This window comes from Pantherophis guttatus, chromosome 6 (assembly GCF_059756535.1).
Source record: "Pantherophis guttatus breed Tessera chromosome 6, ASM5975653v1, whole genome shotgun sequence".
NCBI lineage: Eukaryota > Metazoa > Chordata > Lepidosauria > Squamata > Colubridae > Pantherophis > Pantherophis guttatus.
Window position 1 is genome coordinate 8242461 of NC_142068.1, and position 13436 is coordinate 8255896.

A 13436-nucleotide genomic window follows, 5' to 3' on the forward strand; every position below is an offset into this window, starting at 1 on the left:
GATCATAAGATGCTTTTTTTAAAAAAAAACTTTTAAAAGCATTTTTTCGGCTGAAGAGGTTGTAGAAAAAATGCTTTTAAAAATTAAAAAAAAAGCCTCTGATGATTACGCGACTCAGATGGGCATGGGGGGGAGGGGCAGGCAGGGATTTTTGCTATCAGTTCTCTGAACCACCCACCACCATCGCTACCGGATCGGGCAATCCTGTCTGAACTGGGAGCATTTCACCCCTGTATTATAGTCAATTGCAATTGAGATAAACTATAAAATCCATCCAAATTTGATAAAGATTTCTGTCTCAGGCTTCTCATTATTTTAACTTTGTCATCATTTATCTTAATATGGCAATCAAAGAGGCTTAGTTAATCCACATCTCGTGATCTAGGATTAACTGAAGGGCTCTTGACTTTATCCCTTCGTTCTATTTGTCTTCCAACGATCAAATCTGACTGAGATATTAATTTTAATTTCACATCCGTCTCCTTCCTTCCCTCCCTCCAGATGCTTTCCTGCCTTCTGCAATCATTTTATACCACTTCAATCATTACAACTTCTTATTCCGGTTTTTTTTTTTCCACACTGATATGCTACTCATAAGGAACGTGGTGGCTCAGTGGCTAAGACGCTGAGCTTGTCGATCGAAAGGTCGGCAGTTCCATGGTTCGAATCCCTAGTGCCGCATAACAGGGTGAGCTCCCATTACTTATCCCAGCTTCTGCCAACCTAGTAATTTGAAAACACGTAGAAAATGCAAGTAGAAAAATAGGGACCACCTTTGGTGGGAAGGTAACAGCATTCCATGCGCCTTTGGCCTTTAGTCATGCCGGCCACATGACCACGGAGATGTCTTCGGACAGCGCTGGCTCCTCGGTTTAGAAATGGAGATGAGCACCGCCCCCTAGAGTCGGGAACGACTAGCACATATGTGCGATGGGAACCTTACCTTTACCTTTACCTTATGCTACTCATAAAACTACTTTTTCTGTCCTGTCCCTCCCCTCCCCACTAAACTAGATCTATAAAGTTAGTCAGAGGCTGTTTTTTTTAATTTTTAAAAGCATTTTTTCTACAATCTCTTCGGCTGAAAAGGTTGTAAAAAAATGCTTTTAAAAGCCTCTGACGATCCCAGCTGAGTTGCCTGATCGTCAGAGGCTTTCTTTTTTACTTTTAAAATCATTTCTTCAGCCGAAGAGGTTGTAGAAAAAATGCTTTTAAAAATTAAAAAAAACAGCCTCTGATGATCGAATGGCTCAGCTGGGCATGGGGGTGGAGGAAGGGGGCAGGAATTTTTGCTACCGGTTCTCCGAACCACCCGCCGCCATCGCTACCGGATCAGGCGATCCGGTCTGAACTGAGAGCATTTCACCTTTGAAAAACGGGTCTTCCGGAAGTTCCAGAAGTCCGAAAACAGGCCTGTTTCTGGCCTCCGGAGCCCGGGAGAGGCAGTTTTCGCCCTCCCAGTGGCTCGAGGAAAGCGTCTGGAGCCTGGGGAAATCAAAAACAGGCCCCACGCTGTGGTGCAGGAGGCCAACTAGGCCTCATGCCCACCCAGCAACCGGGCAGAGAACCCGTTGCTGAAATTTTTGAAGCCCACCCATCTATAGATCCTAGCTTAGTTCCTCTGTTGGAAAACTAGATTTGTGTGTGCGTTATCTTAGCTATTTCTGCATTTAAATGACGGGGCCCAGAGTTTCCAGGATTTAAGTGATTTCAAGCCACGTGAGGAAAAAAAATCACATATTTCCATGTTCACTCATGACGAAAGCTTTCCCAGCCCTTAGAAAACTAGCTGATCCGGAAGAAAAAGCCTCATTTAATTTTCCCCAAGTTTGTCGACTTGCTTCATCTGGTTACTGAATTAGCCCATTCGGAGGGTTGCACAATGCGTTCGGCCATAATCTCATCAAGCAGATTGGGTTTGCAATGACAAGCTGTCATAAAAGACTAATAAAGGTTCATTGTCAACCAACGTAGCATGACGTAGCAGTTTCTTTGTTAGACCGTTTGCTTAAACTTGTTATGGGAATATTCTCTCTTTATGGAAAGAAAAGCTAGGATTGCAGCCTTCTTCTTAGTAGCTCCTACAAGCTTGATAGCTTGTCATTTATCCAGAAAAGCAGAACTCATGATTGTGTGGATCCCATCCTTTGATTCATCTTTCCTAACGCAGGAGAAAGTGTCCCAAAGGTGCTTTTTCAGGAGGCAACTGGACTGTCATGTTTTTTTCTTTTGACAATAGAAGGGACCTTGGAGGTCTTCTAGTCCAACCCCCTGCTTAGGCAGGAAACCCTACACCGCTTCAGACAAATGGTTATTTATTTATTTATTTATTTATTTAATTAATTAATATACCGCCCTTCTCCCTGCTTCAGACAAATGGTTATTTATTTATTTATTTATTTTATTTATTTTATTTATTAAATTTATATCCCGCCCTTCCCCCCGAAGGGACTCAGGGGGGTGAACAGCCGAGAATTAAAATAACATACAATATAAAAGTTAAGATGACTAAAAATAAATTAAATTAATCGGCCTCCCAATTTAAAACCCCTAGCAATACAATTAAAAAACTAACCCCTCAAACCTATTCAGGCCAGGCCGGCTTGCTGAAATAAAAACGTCTTCAGGGCCTTACGGAAAGTGCGGAGATCCGGGATCAGTCATATTCCGGGAGGTAGCTCGTTCCAGAGGGCGGGTGCTCCCACAGAGAAGGCTCTCCCCCTGGGGGCCGCCAGCCGATATTGCTTGACCGACGGCACCCTGAGGAGGCCCTCTCTGTGAGAGCGTATTGGCAGGTGGGAGGTTATCGGTAGCAGACGGCGGTCTCGTAAATACCCTGGTCCTAAGCCATGGAGCGCTTTAAAGGTGAGAACCAACACCTTGAAGCGCACCTGGAAGACCACCGGGAGCCAGTGCAGCTCGCGCAGGAGAGGTGTTATATGGGAGCGCCATGTCGCTCCCATAATCACCCGCGTGGCCGCATTCTGGACCAGTTGGAGCCTCCGGGTGCTCCTCAAGGGGAGCCCCATGTAGAGAGCGTTATCCAACATCTTCTTCAAAATCTCCAGTGTTGGAGCATTCACAACTTCTGGAGGCAAGTTGTTCCACTGATTAATTGTTCTAACTGTCAGGAAATATCTCTTTAATTCTAGGTTGCTTCTCTCCTTGGTTAGTTTCCACCCACTGCTTCTTGTTCTACCCTCAGGTGCTTTGGAGAATAGTTTGACTCCCTCTTCTCTGTGGCAGCCCCTGAGATATTGGAACACTGCTATCATGTCTCCCCTAGTCCTTCTTTTCATTGAACTAAACCAGGGGTCTGCAACCTTAAACACTCAAAGAGCCATTTGGACCACTTTCCCACAGAAAAGAAAACACCGGGAGCCACAAAACCCTTCCTGTGCCTGACTATTTCTTGAGCGGCCACAAAACTAGCATACGTAATTGAATTAAACGTTCCGTTTTCTTCTGAAACTTTTCTTTTCTTGGATTTATCCATGGTTGGCCTACCGGGGGTTGAAAAGCTCAATAAATCGTGTGCCGGTGGGTGTCACACATTGGTGGTTGTGACGCATATTTTGAGTAACAGGAAGCCGCAGCAGAAGGGTGAAAGAGCCATATGCGGTTCCAGAGCCGCAGGTTGCTGACCCCTGGACATACCCAGTTCCTGAAACCGTTCTTCATATGTTTTAGCCTCCAGTCCCCTAATCACCTTTGTTGCTCTTCTCTGCTCTCTTTCTAGAGTCTCAACATCTTTTTTTACAGTGTGGCGACCAAAACTGAATGCAGTATTCCAAGTGTGGCCTTACCAAGGTATTATAAAGTGGTATTAACACTTCACGTTTTGAAGATGTTTCGCTTCTCATCCAAGAAGCTTCTTCAGCTCTAACTGGATGGTGGGGAATTTATTTATTTATTGGTTCGATTTATATGCCACCCTCCTCCGGAGACTCAGGGCGGCTTACAATGCGTTAAGCAATAGCCTTCATACTTTTGTATATATCTGCTTAGTAGGGTTTTCGGCCCCTCCTAAGTGGTGTTCTTTTTTATACAAAGTCAGTTTATTGCCCCCACAATCCGGGTCCTCATTTTACCTACCTCGAAAGGATGGAAGGCTGAGTCAACCTTGAGCCTGGTGAGTTTTGAATTTACAGTAATTGCAGGCAGCTGGTGCTACTTAACAGCACTTAAGTCTGCTGCGCCACCAAGGCTCTGAATGGAATCCAGTCAGAGCTGAAGAAGCTTCTTGGATGAGAGGCGAAACACTTTCAAAAGAAAAAACAAGAAAATCCAGCTGCCTCCTGAAAAAGCACCTTTGGGACAACTAAGATCTGGATGGCTAAGAATCTCTACAGACGTTTGGCAAGAGAAAATGGTTTGAAGCATCTCCTTCCAAACAACTGCTTCCTTGTTCAACACTAATACCCAGATAAGGAGAGATCATGATCAATACTAAGCAATGATCAATCAGTAAACAACATCTCAATCGCGGGAACCACCAACTCAGAAAAACAAACAGTAAACGACAACCCAGTGAAGGAGCAGCGAAGCAGAAAACAACACTCCCACCAACACAGACAGGGCAAGGTACTCTATATAAACGAAAAACAAACCCCTTCTCCCTTCCAGCACGGATGACGTTGCCTAGTTGGGTAATGAAATGTCTGGAAGAAAACAACCAAGCTCGGAGAGCACCAAGAATGCCACAATACCAACAGATTTTGGAAATTAGACGCTCCTATTTCCAGATCAGTGGTGGGTTCCTCCCGGTTCCGCCGAGCCGGTAGCGGTGACAATATGATGTCACTGAACCGGTTCTGCCCCCCCGCGCCGCCACCCCCGCATTATTCTTACTCCACCCCCAATCTATTGCTGCCTCCTGAGTCCCAGCTGATGGCTAGACGGAAAAAACTGTTTAAACTCTTGCCGTGGGGCTTCAAAGGGCCTCCCTACAGCTGATCAGTGTTAAAAGAAAACAAATCAGTAGACCAGTGCCTTCAAAAATAAATGGGTAGACCAGTGCCTGCAAAAATACATGAGTAGATCAATGCCTGCAAAAATAAATGGATAGATCGGTACAGCTCTGCAAGCAGTTAAAAGCCTGGTAGACCAGTACCTCTGCTAAATCCTAAAGAATTGTCACATGACCATCAAGCCACGCCCACAGAACCGGTAGTAAAACAATTTTAGAACCCATCCCTGTCCCAGATGCCATTGGGGGAAGTCAACCAGAAAGAGGCAGGGCTATATCCAGAGTTGTCCAAAGCCACAACACACCTTCATAAGGATGAAAACCACCAAGGTGACAAAGACATTGGCCCGGGGATGTTTCCAGGCTTCCGAAACACCACCGAACTCGAATTCTTCCGCCAAGCCCTGCTTGGCCCATGTGCGGTTATCAAACAAGGTAACCAGGGTTTCCTTCTGGGTGAGCTGAAAGGGAAAAAGGGAGAAGGTTAGGGGCACAATAACTGCAGAAAGTTTTGTGTTGGATTTCTCCTGGGCCCTACAATTCAAGCAGCCAGAACTTCGGCTTCAGTTGCTAGAAGATTAAACCGTGGAACGACTTGCCTCCAGAAGTTGTGGGTGCTGCAACATTGGAGGGTTTTGGTTTTTTTTTTGTAAATATTTTTTTATTTTTTTTCAGACTTAAACATAAAATATAACTTTCAAGAGCAGAGTCTCGATCCGGTCCATAGATGGTTACCATGCTTACATTTCTTTAACAAGCTCCATTCACAATTTCCCATTACATCTTTTACAAATAAAAATTCAAAACATAAAAGAACAAGTTTTAACATAAATTCTAACATCTTCATCTAAACAAATCCATTATATCAATACAATTTTAATTTCAAATTAACTTTCACTCATTTTTATATCTATATATCAATCTTAATTATATCTTGTTCTTCTTCACCTTATATCTTTTACCATCAGCATCAAAAAAATTTTTTTTAACAATATTCTAACCTCTTGTTCTAATTATTTACCCTACAATTTTATCACCACAAATCTTAATTTCAAATTCCATACCACTCCATTTTATTATACTTTATAAGGCAAAGTTCTATCTAATTCTTAATCTCTCGACCCTTTCCTCGATTCTTAATATCTTAAACTTTATCAATTTATCTTTGATTTTATCCTACTTATCATCTATTACACTTTTCATGTTACACAGATTTTCAAAAAAACATGTTTTATTTAGTCTAATTTCCAGCATATTTTCTTCCATACCTCCCTCTATTATTTGGCTATTATCCAACATATTCTGTTTGGCTGATTCCCAGCATATTCTTCTCCAGAGCACCAACTATTTTTGGCTAATTTCAATATAGTCTCCTCCAAGCCTACCTCCGTTATTGGCTGATTTCCAGCATATTTTGTTTGGCTGATTTCCAGCATAGTCTCCTCCTGTACTCCCTCCATTGTTTGGCTGATTTCCAGCATATTCTCCTAACATTGGAGGTTTTTAAAAAGAGATTGGACAACCCGTTGTCTGAAAGGGTATAGGGCAGAGGTGGTATTCAGCTGGTTCGCACTGGTTCACGCGAACTGTTGGCAAAAATTTTGCCAAGGTCGCCGAACAGGTAGCGATGGCCGGCTAGCCACGCCCCCGAACTGGTCCCACAGTCGCCGCTCACTCACCCCACCCGCCATGTTCATCGCCACCAGGTTCTTCGTGCACACGCCTCCCATTGCCTTGCAAGTCCAATGGGATGCACATGCGTGAAGAACATGGTGGTGACAGCAGCAGCTTTTTCCGCGACCTCCGGTACTTTTTTGGTGGCCTGCAGCCAGCCGCCACAGCCACAAAGCGGCTCTCTGGTATTTCCAGCAGCGGTGACTGGCTGGGGGCCACCAAAAACTCTGGTCACCTTGCCTTCGGACTCTGGACCAGTCGCCACAGAAGGTAAGAAGCCCGAACAAAGAGGCGGTAGTGGGGGAGGAAGTGGGGCTAGGGCCTGGGGCTGCTAAAGGACGGGAAACGGGGGCGACTGGCGAAGGGAGGTTTTCATACCTTTTCCTGTGAGTGTGGCTAGGTGGGGGGGAGGTATCATGTGACTGAGTGGGTGTGGCCATTAAGTTGGCCACGCCCACTCAGTCACATGTCTCCCCCCCCCACCTACCCATGCCCACCAAACGGGTAGCAAAAATTTTTGAAACCCACCACTGGTATAGGATTTCCTGCTTGAGCAGGGGGTTGGACTAGAAGACCTCCAAAGTTCCTTCCAAATCTGTTACAGGTAGTCCTCGACCTACAACACTTCATTTAGTAACCATTTGAAGTTATAACGGCACCGATTAAAGGGAATTATGACCATTTCTCACACTTACGACTGTTGCAGCATGCTCGTGCTCGTGTGATCATAATTTAAATACCTAGCACAACTGACTCATATTTATTGACAGTTGCAATGTCCTGGGGTCATGCGGTCACCTTTTACGACCTCGTGACAAGCAAAGTCAACGGGGCAGCCAGTTTCACTTAACAACCGTGTTATTAACTTAACAACTGCGGCAAGAAAGGTCATAAAACGAGGCAGAACTCACTTAACAAATGTCTCCCTTAGCAACAGAAATGTTGGCCTCAATTGAGGTCGTAGGTTGAGGACTACCTGTATTCTGTTGAGTGCAAACATCACACTTCTCTCCAGGAGCATCTAATAGCAAAACATGGAAAAACTAAGAAGTGATTCACTTAACACCTGTGGCAAGAAAGGTCGTATAATGGGGCAAAAACTCACTTAACAACTGTCTTGCTTAACAGCAGAAATCTTGGCCTCAATTTTGGCCGTAAATCGAGGACTATTTGTAACTGCATGAAGCATATTGGAAAGTCTACTTTGGGGATTCAAAACTTACCTGGCCTGCCATGAATTGCCCGAAACCAGGTGGGAAAGTCAGCGTTGCTATGAGGAAGGTGACAAGAGCAGGAAACAGCAAGCGCCTATTGAGACCACAAGAAAACAACATAGGGTTACACATCACAACTCTGCTTCCTGCTTCTTCACCCATAAATCCTGGTGCCCTCCAGTGGTGCTGACTGTACACTTAAGAGTTGATGGAGGGATGTCCTAGGCCAGAAGGGGTAGGCAACAGTGGCCCTGGAACAGTGGTCGGATTCAAATAATTTAACATCTGGTTCTCTGCCCTAAAGACCAGCTGGGTGGGCATGGCCATGGTGGGCGTGGCCAGGGGGTGTGACAGGCAGTACTCAGCCTCCTGCATCCCCCTGGGAGCAAAAACGGGCTGCGGGGGAGGCGCGCGCCAACCCCCCCCCCGTGCCCCGTTTTGGGCCTAGTAGACCTCCCTACAGCCTCCCAGGGCAAAAAAGGGCCACGGGGGGTGGGGGGCATGCCACATCCCCCTCCACCAGTGGTGGGTTCCTCCCGGTTTGGCCCGGTTTGGCTGAGCTGGTAGTGGTGACGATGTGACGTCACCGAACTGATTCTCTTCGTCTGGGAGCTGGGCCCTCCCGCCCGCCCCCACATTATTCCTACCTTTATTTCTTCTTGTTTAGCCCAGCTGATAGGTGCGGCAGAGTGGATTGCCACACCTCAGCTGGGCAGATACCTAACGCGCTTTTTGTTTGGCGCGCATGCGAGCGAAGCAAGCATGCGCGTGGCGATCGCGCATGAAGCGTGTGCCCAAAGAGAACTGGTAGTAACGCCGGTTGGAACCCACCACTGCCCCACACCCCGTTTTGGGCCTAGTAGGCCTCCCTGCAGCTTTCTGGGAGCAAAAACGGGCTGTGGGGTGGGCCACGCCGCATCCCCCCGTGCCCCATTTTGGGCCTAGTAGGCCTCCCTGCACTTACCTGGGAGCCAAAACGGGGCACGTAGGGACTCCTGGAAGGAGCAGGGCAGAGCCAGCCAGTAATTTAACAACTGGTTCGCCCAAACTGGCCCGAACCGGCTGAATCCCATCACTGCCTTGGAACCACATTGGCCCTCCACCACGGTTTGTGGTTTATTGTCAGGCATAAGGGATCGGGGGTCATATTTCAAATTGCAGCACATAAGATTTATTTCGCGCCTATACAAAAGTCAAATAGCCTATACAAAATTCTAGTCAACTAATGGTCAGCGCTAAATTGGTGCTAGATAACGGAATTCAAGGAGGGCTGGGCTTAGATTGTTTGTGGCAACATAAGGATTCTAAACTGATGACACATTTAACTCCGCCACCCAGCTCTGCCTGCTGTTCTCCTATATTTGTGGAGGCTTCTCTGACTTAAGTTTCTTGCCTTTTTCAGGAGGAAACCAGAATGAATCTCTAGTTTTACTCCTAAAATAGGCATCACAGGAATTTAAGCAACAATAAAAAATTCATAAAAGCAGACCCTCACCCACACGTGGGAAGCGATGTCCCCCTCTTGCGGGAGTCTTCCCTCAATGTTGAATGCAATGCTTGGCCGCCAAAATACTGACCCCTACTAGTCCTGAGCTTGAGGCTGGAAAAGCCTAGAGCCAGGGGTGGAATTCTACAGGTTTGGACCGGTTCGGACAAACCGGTAGCTCTGATGATCAGCTGGGAGAGAACCAGTTTGTTCCGACTATCAGGTCGGCCTGCCTGCCTGCCTCTGCGCTTTACTTACCTTTTGTCAGCATTCTGATGCTGCCATAAAAAGGAGGAGACGAGGCTTGACTTTTAACCTACTTATTTTCTCTGTAGATAATATCCCCTAGGAGATGGGATGGGAGGGGGACATTCCTGTGGGCTGAGGTCAGAAGCTGGGGAGACTGACTTGGAAAATGGCCAATGAGAAGATGAGAATTGGGGAATGGAAAGGAAAGGGTTTGGGGGTCAGAGGGTTAGTATCAGCTACGACGAAGTCGGGGCCAGATCTGTCGTACTCAATAAATGGAATATTTCAGCAAAGATTAATTGTTTGGGAGTGCAATTTATTTGAGATGACATCGAAACCTGACACCTTTATCTTCTCAGATGATTGATGCAGCAGAGCGGATTGCCACGCCTCAGCTGTGTTACTCCCAAGTGGTAACACAGAAGGTTAGTATTTGTAAAACTGCGCAAGCACAGTACTGGAAGTTTGGGAAGGCCGGAAATGGGCCTGTTTCTGGCCTCCAGAGGGCCTCCAAAGCCTGGGGAGGCTGTTTTTGCCCTCCTGGAGGCTCAGGAAAGCCTACAGAGGCCCGGGATAGCAAAAACACCCCACCACCACCACCATGGTACAGGAGGCCAACTAGGCCACACCCACCATGGCCACGCCCACCCAGCAACCAGGCAGAGAACCTCTTGCTAAAAATTTTGAAGCCCGCCCCTGGCTCCGGACCCGTCAAACTCAACCCTTCAAGCCCAGCCCACCTGCCCCACTCAGGCTGCCCACCCTATTCCTTCCCATTCTGATCTCTCTCTCTTTCCCTCTCTCTCTGTCTCTGTGAGCCTCTCTTCTCTTTTCCTTTTTCAATACCAGTCCAATCTTTCCTACAGCTCAATGACTTAAGTTACTTTGTGATAGAAAGGCCTTCCTTTCTGCGTCCCGGTTGAGACCCTGCACTGACCCCAAACCTGGGCCTTTACAGGCCTTACTTTTTCATCAGGAACCGGTTGATGGTTTTTTGTTTACGCATGAATTGGACAATCTTGCGATTGAAGTAGACGAAGAGGGCTCCCCCGAAGCCGCTGGCGATCCTAAAAGAAAAGAGCGGGAGGTTAGCGGGAGAGGACCGCTGATTTGGGAAGAGGGGGGTCCTTATCCAGAGGCAGCGGAGGCCCCACATAAGCGAGCGAGCGAGGCTCACCCGATCACTGCAAAAGCCGGCAGCTCCTGCAGATCGAAGGGGAAGTCGAGCCGGAAGCGGGTTTTGAAAAGAGCCGTGATGGTTTCTGAGGGAAAGAGAACAAGCCGGAATGAGACACGACAAGAGTGATACCAGTATCACTCAGGATACCAGTATAGGACAGTGCATACCAAAACAACTACACACAAAGACATTTTCCCCCCATGCCATCACTCTGCTGAACACCTAAATTCCCACAGCACTGTTTTATTCCTAAGGATATTCCTTACTATCCACGTAGTAAGGCTGGGTTACCATTATCCTTTTCATCTTTCCAATGACCGTCTCCTTTTGGGGGAGCCTTATGACTTATCCCTTTGTTGTTTTTATCTGATGATTTATGATTTTATCTTCTGACTTAACGATTTATCACTTCGTTGTTTCTATCTTATGATTTACGATTCTATCTCATGACTTTCGATTTATCACTTCCTTGTTTGTATATATACTCAGAGACACATTCCTTGTGTGGCTAATCACACTTGGCCAATAAAGAAGATCTATTAAATGGTTTGGCAATATTTCCCCAGGCCAGATTCTGGTTACACATGGATGCCACTTAATCCACATCTGATATCTTGCAGGAAGAAACCCAGTGGTGGGTTTCAGCTGGTTCTGTCCGGTTCGGGGGAAACCGGCTGCGGTAACTGTGATAGGCCCTGCCCACCCATCTGGATATAATGCCATCCTATTTAGCCACGTTTTGGAGGCCATGTGCATGCCCGGAAGGCACACGCGTGCAAAGAGCATGCACGGAAGGCCGAGCATGCGTGAAAGATGGGGCGTGTGAGCAAAGCAAGCACGCGCTCTCACATTTTGCGAAGCCAGTAGGGAAGGTAAGGGAATCCCACCTCTGAAGAAACCACAACGGTACCTTCATCTTTGTTCCACACCGCAAGGACCCGGAAGATGAACGCGCTGAAGGTGGCCGCGAAGAAACCACGCCAATAGTTGCGGACAGCAAAGAAGGTGGAAGTGACTTCGATGCTGAAAAGGACACCTAATGGAGGAGAGAAGAAGGAGAAATGGAAAATGCTGAAGGCATCTAAACTCAGCTCTATTTATCCAGGTTGTCAACTCTGAACCTGGCTGAGGCCATTTTGGAGGCCTCAGGGTTGCCACACAAAACAGGGAGGGGGGAAATAGCTAGATGGGGTTTGTAGCCAAAACAATAAAGTTTTCCCCTGGGAACCAAGGACATTCTCACAGGTGGCTGGCCAAGGGGAGGAGTGAAGTGACCAAGCAACCAGCTAGCCCCTTGATTGGACAGCATGACCAGTGACTTGGGGGGGAAAGGGATTTTTTTTACTTTTTAATGAGGTGAAAAGCGCGGGAATTTCAGAGTCGGCTTTCACCGGTTGTGCCAATATGATGTATCCAATAAATTGTTCTTTGAGGACTCTGCCTGCCTCGGAGTTCTGCTTTCTATGGGTGCATTACTTGGAACGTTGACACAGGTCTCTTATTCTGTGGGTCAAACCTTCTACAGAGGAATTATTGTGTCTGTCTTCTGTGTCTGACCTCCATAACTGTCTGCTTTGGCTCTGCAACCCAACAAGACAGACACAGACTTCAGAGGATAATTAGAACTGCAGAAAAAACAATGGCTACCAACCTGCCTTCCATTGAGGACCTGTATACTGCACGAGTCAAAAAAAGGGCTGTGAAAATATTTATAGACCCCTCACATCATGGACATAAATTGTTTCAACTTCTACTCTCAAAACGACGCTATAGAGCACTGCACATCAGAACAATTAGACACCAGAACAGTTTTTTCCCCGAATGCCATCACTCTGCTAAACAATTAATTCCCACAACATTGTCAAATAATATACTAAGACTGTATTACTATTCATCTTCTCATCTTCTCATTGTTCCCATCACCCATCTCCTCCCACTTACGACTGCATGACTGTACCTTGTTGCATGATAAATCGTTATGATTTATATTGATTGTTTCCTAGTATGATTCAATTGCTTATTTGTACCCTATGACTATCATTAAGTGTTGTACCTTATGTTTCATGATGAATGTATCTTGTCTTTTTATGTACACTGAGAGCATATGCACCAAAGACAAATTCCTTGTGTGTCCACTCACACTTGGCCAATAAAGAATTCTAATTCTAATTCTAAACATTAACCCTGTGGTAAGATGGATGGCCAATAAATTTTACAAACAAGCAAAGAAACTAACAAACATTAACTCCCACACTGGTGTTCTTCCTCACTTTTCAAATTTATCTTTCCTCACTTTTCAAGAATGCAGCTTCCATTCCAATACACAAGTCCTCGACTTATGACACCCCCCACATTTCCATTGCTAAGTGAGTTTTGCCCCATTTTACAACCTTTCTTGACACCAATGTTAAGTAAACCTCTGCAGTTGTTAAGATAGTAACGTGGTTGTAAACTGAATCTGGCTTCCCCATTTGTTAAGGAATTCGCAGAGTAACCCTTGAGTAGCAAGGGTGTGCACATGAAAGCGAATGAGAGTAGTTACGAATAAACACACACACAGATACACTGAGTTGTGTTTACTTTCAGAAAATAGTAAGGCACAGTCCAATAAACAGTCCAGGTCATACACATATAAAGCAGGAGATAGCCAAAACGACAGTCCAG

General features: G+C 46.1%; 1 protein-coding gene across 2 annotated transcripts in view; it reads right to left on the reverse strand.

The window, feature by feature from the left end:
• The window catches only part of CLCN2 (chloride voltage-gated channel 2), a 143039-nt gene that overhangs the window by 45593 nt on the left and 84010 nt on the right, over positions 1 to 13436 (reverse strand). For both annotated transcript variants that reach the window (XM_087872478.1, XM_087872477.1), the window contains exons 8-12: positions 11683 to 11808; positions 10770 to 10854; positions 10558 to 10659; positions 7867 to 7951; positions 5275 to 5430 (exon numbers count right to left, since the gene is read on the reverse strand). In XM_087872478.1, coding sequence (XP_087728604.1) covers positions 5275 to 5430; positions 7867 to 7951; positions 10558 to 10659; positions 10770 to 10854; positions 11683 to 11808 — 554 coding nt within the window. The remainder of the gene's footprint in view (positions 1 to 5274; positions 5431 to 7866; positions 7952 to 10557; positions 10660 to 10769; positions 10855 to 11682; positions 11809 to 13436) is intronic.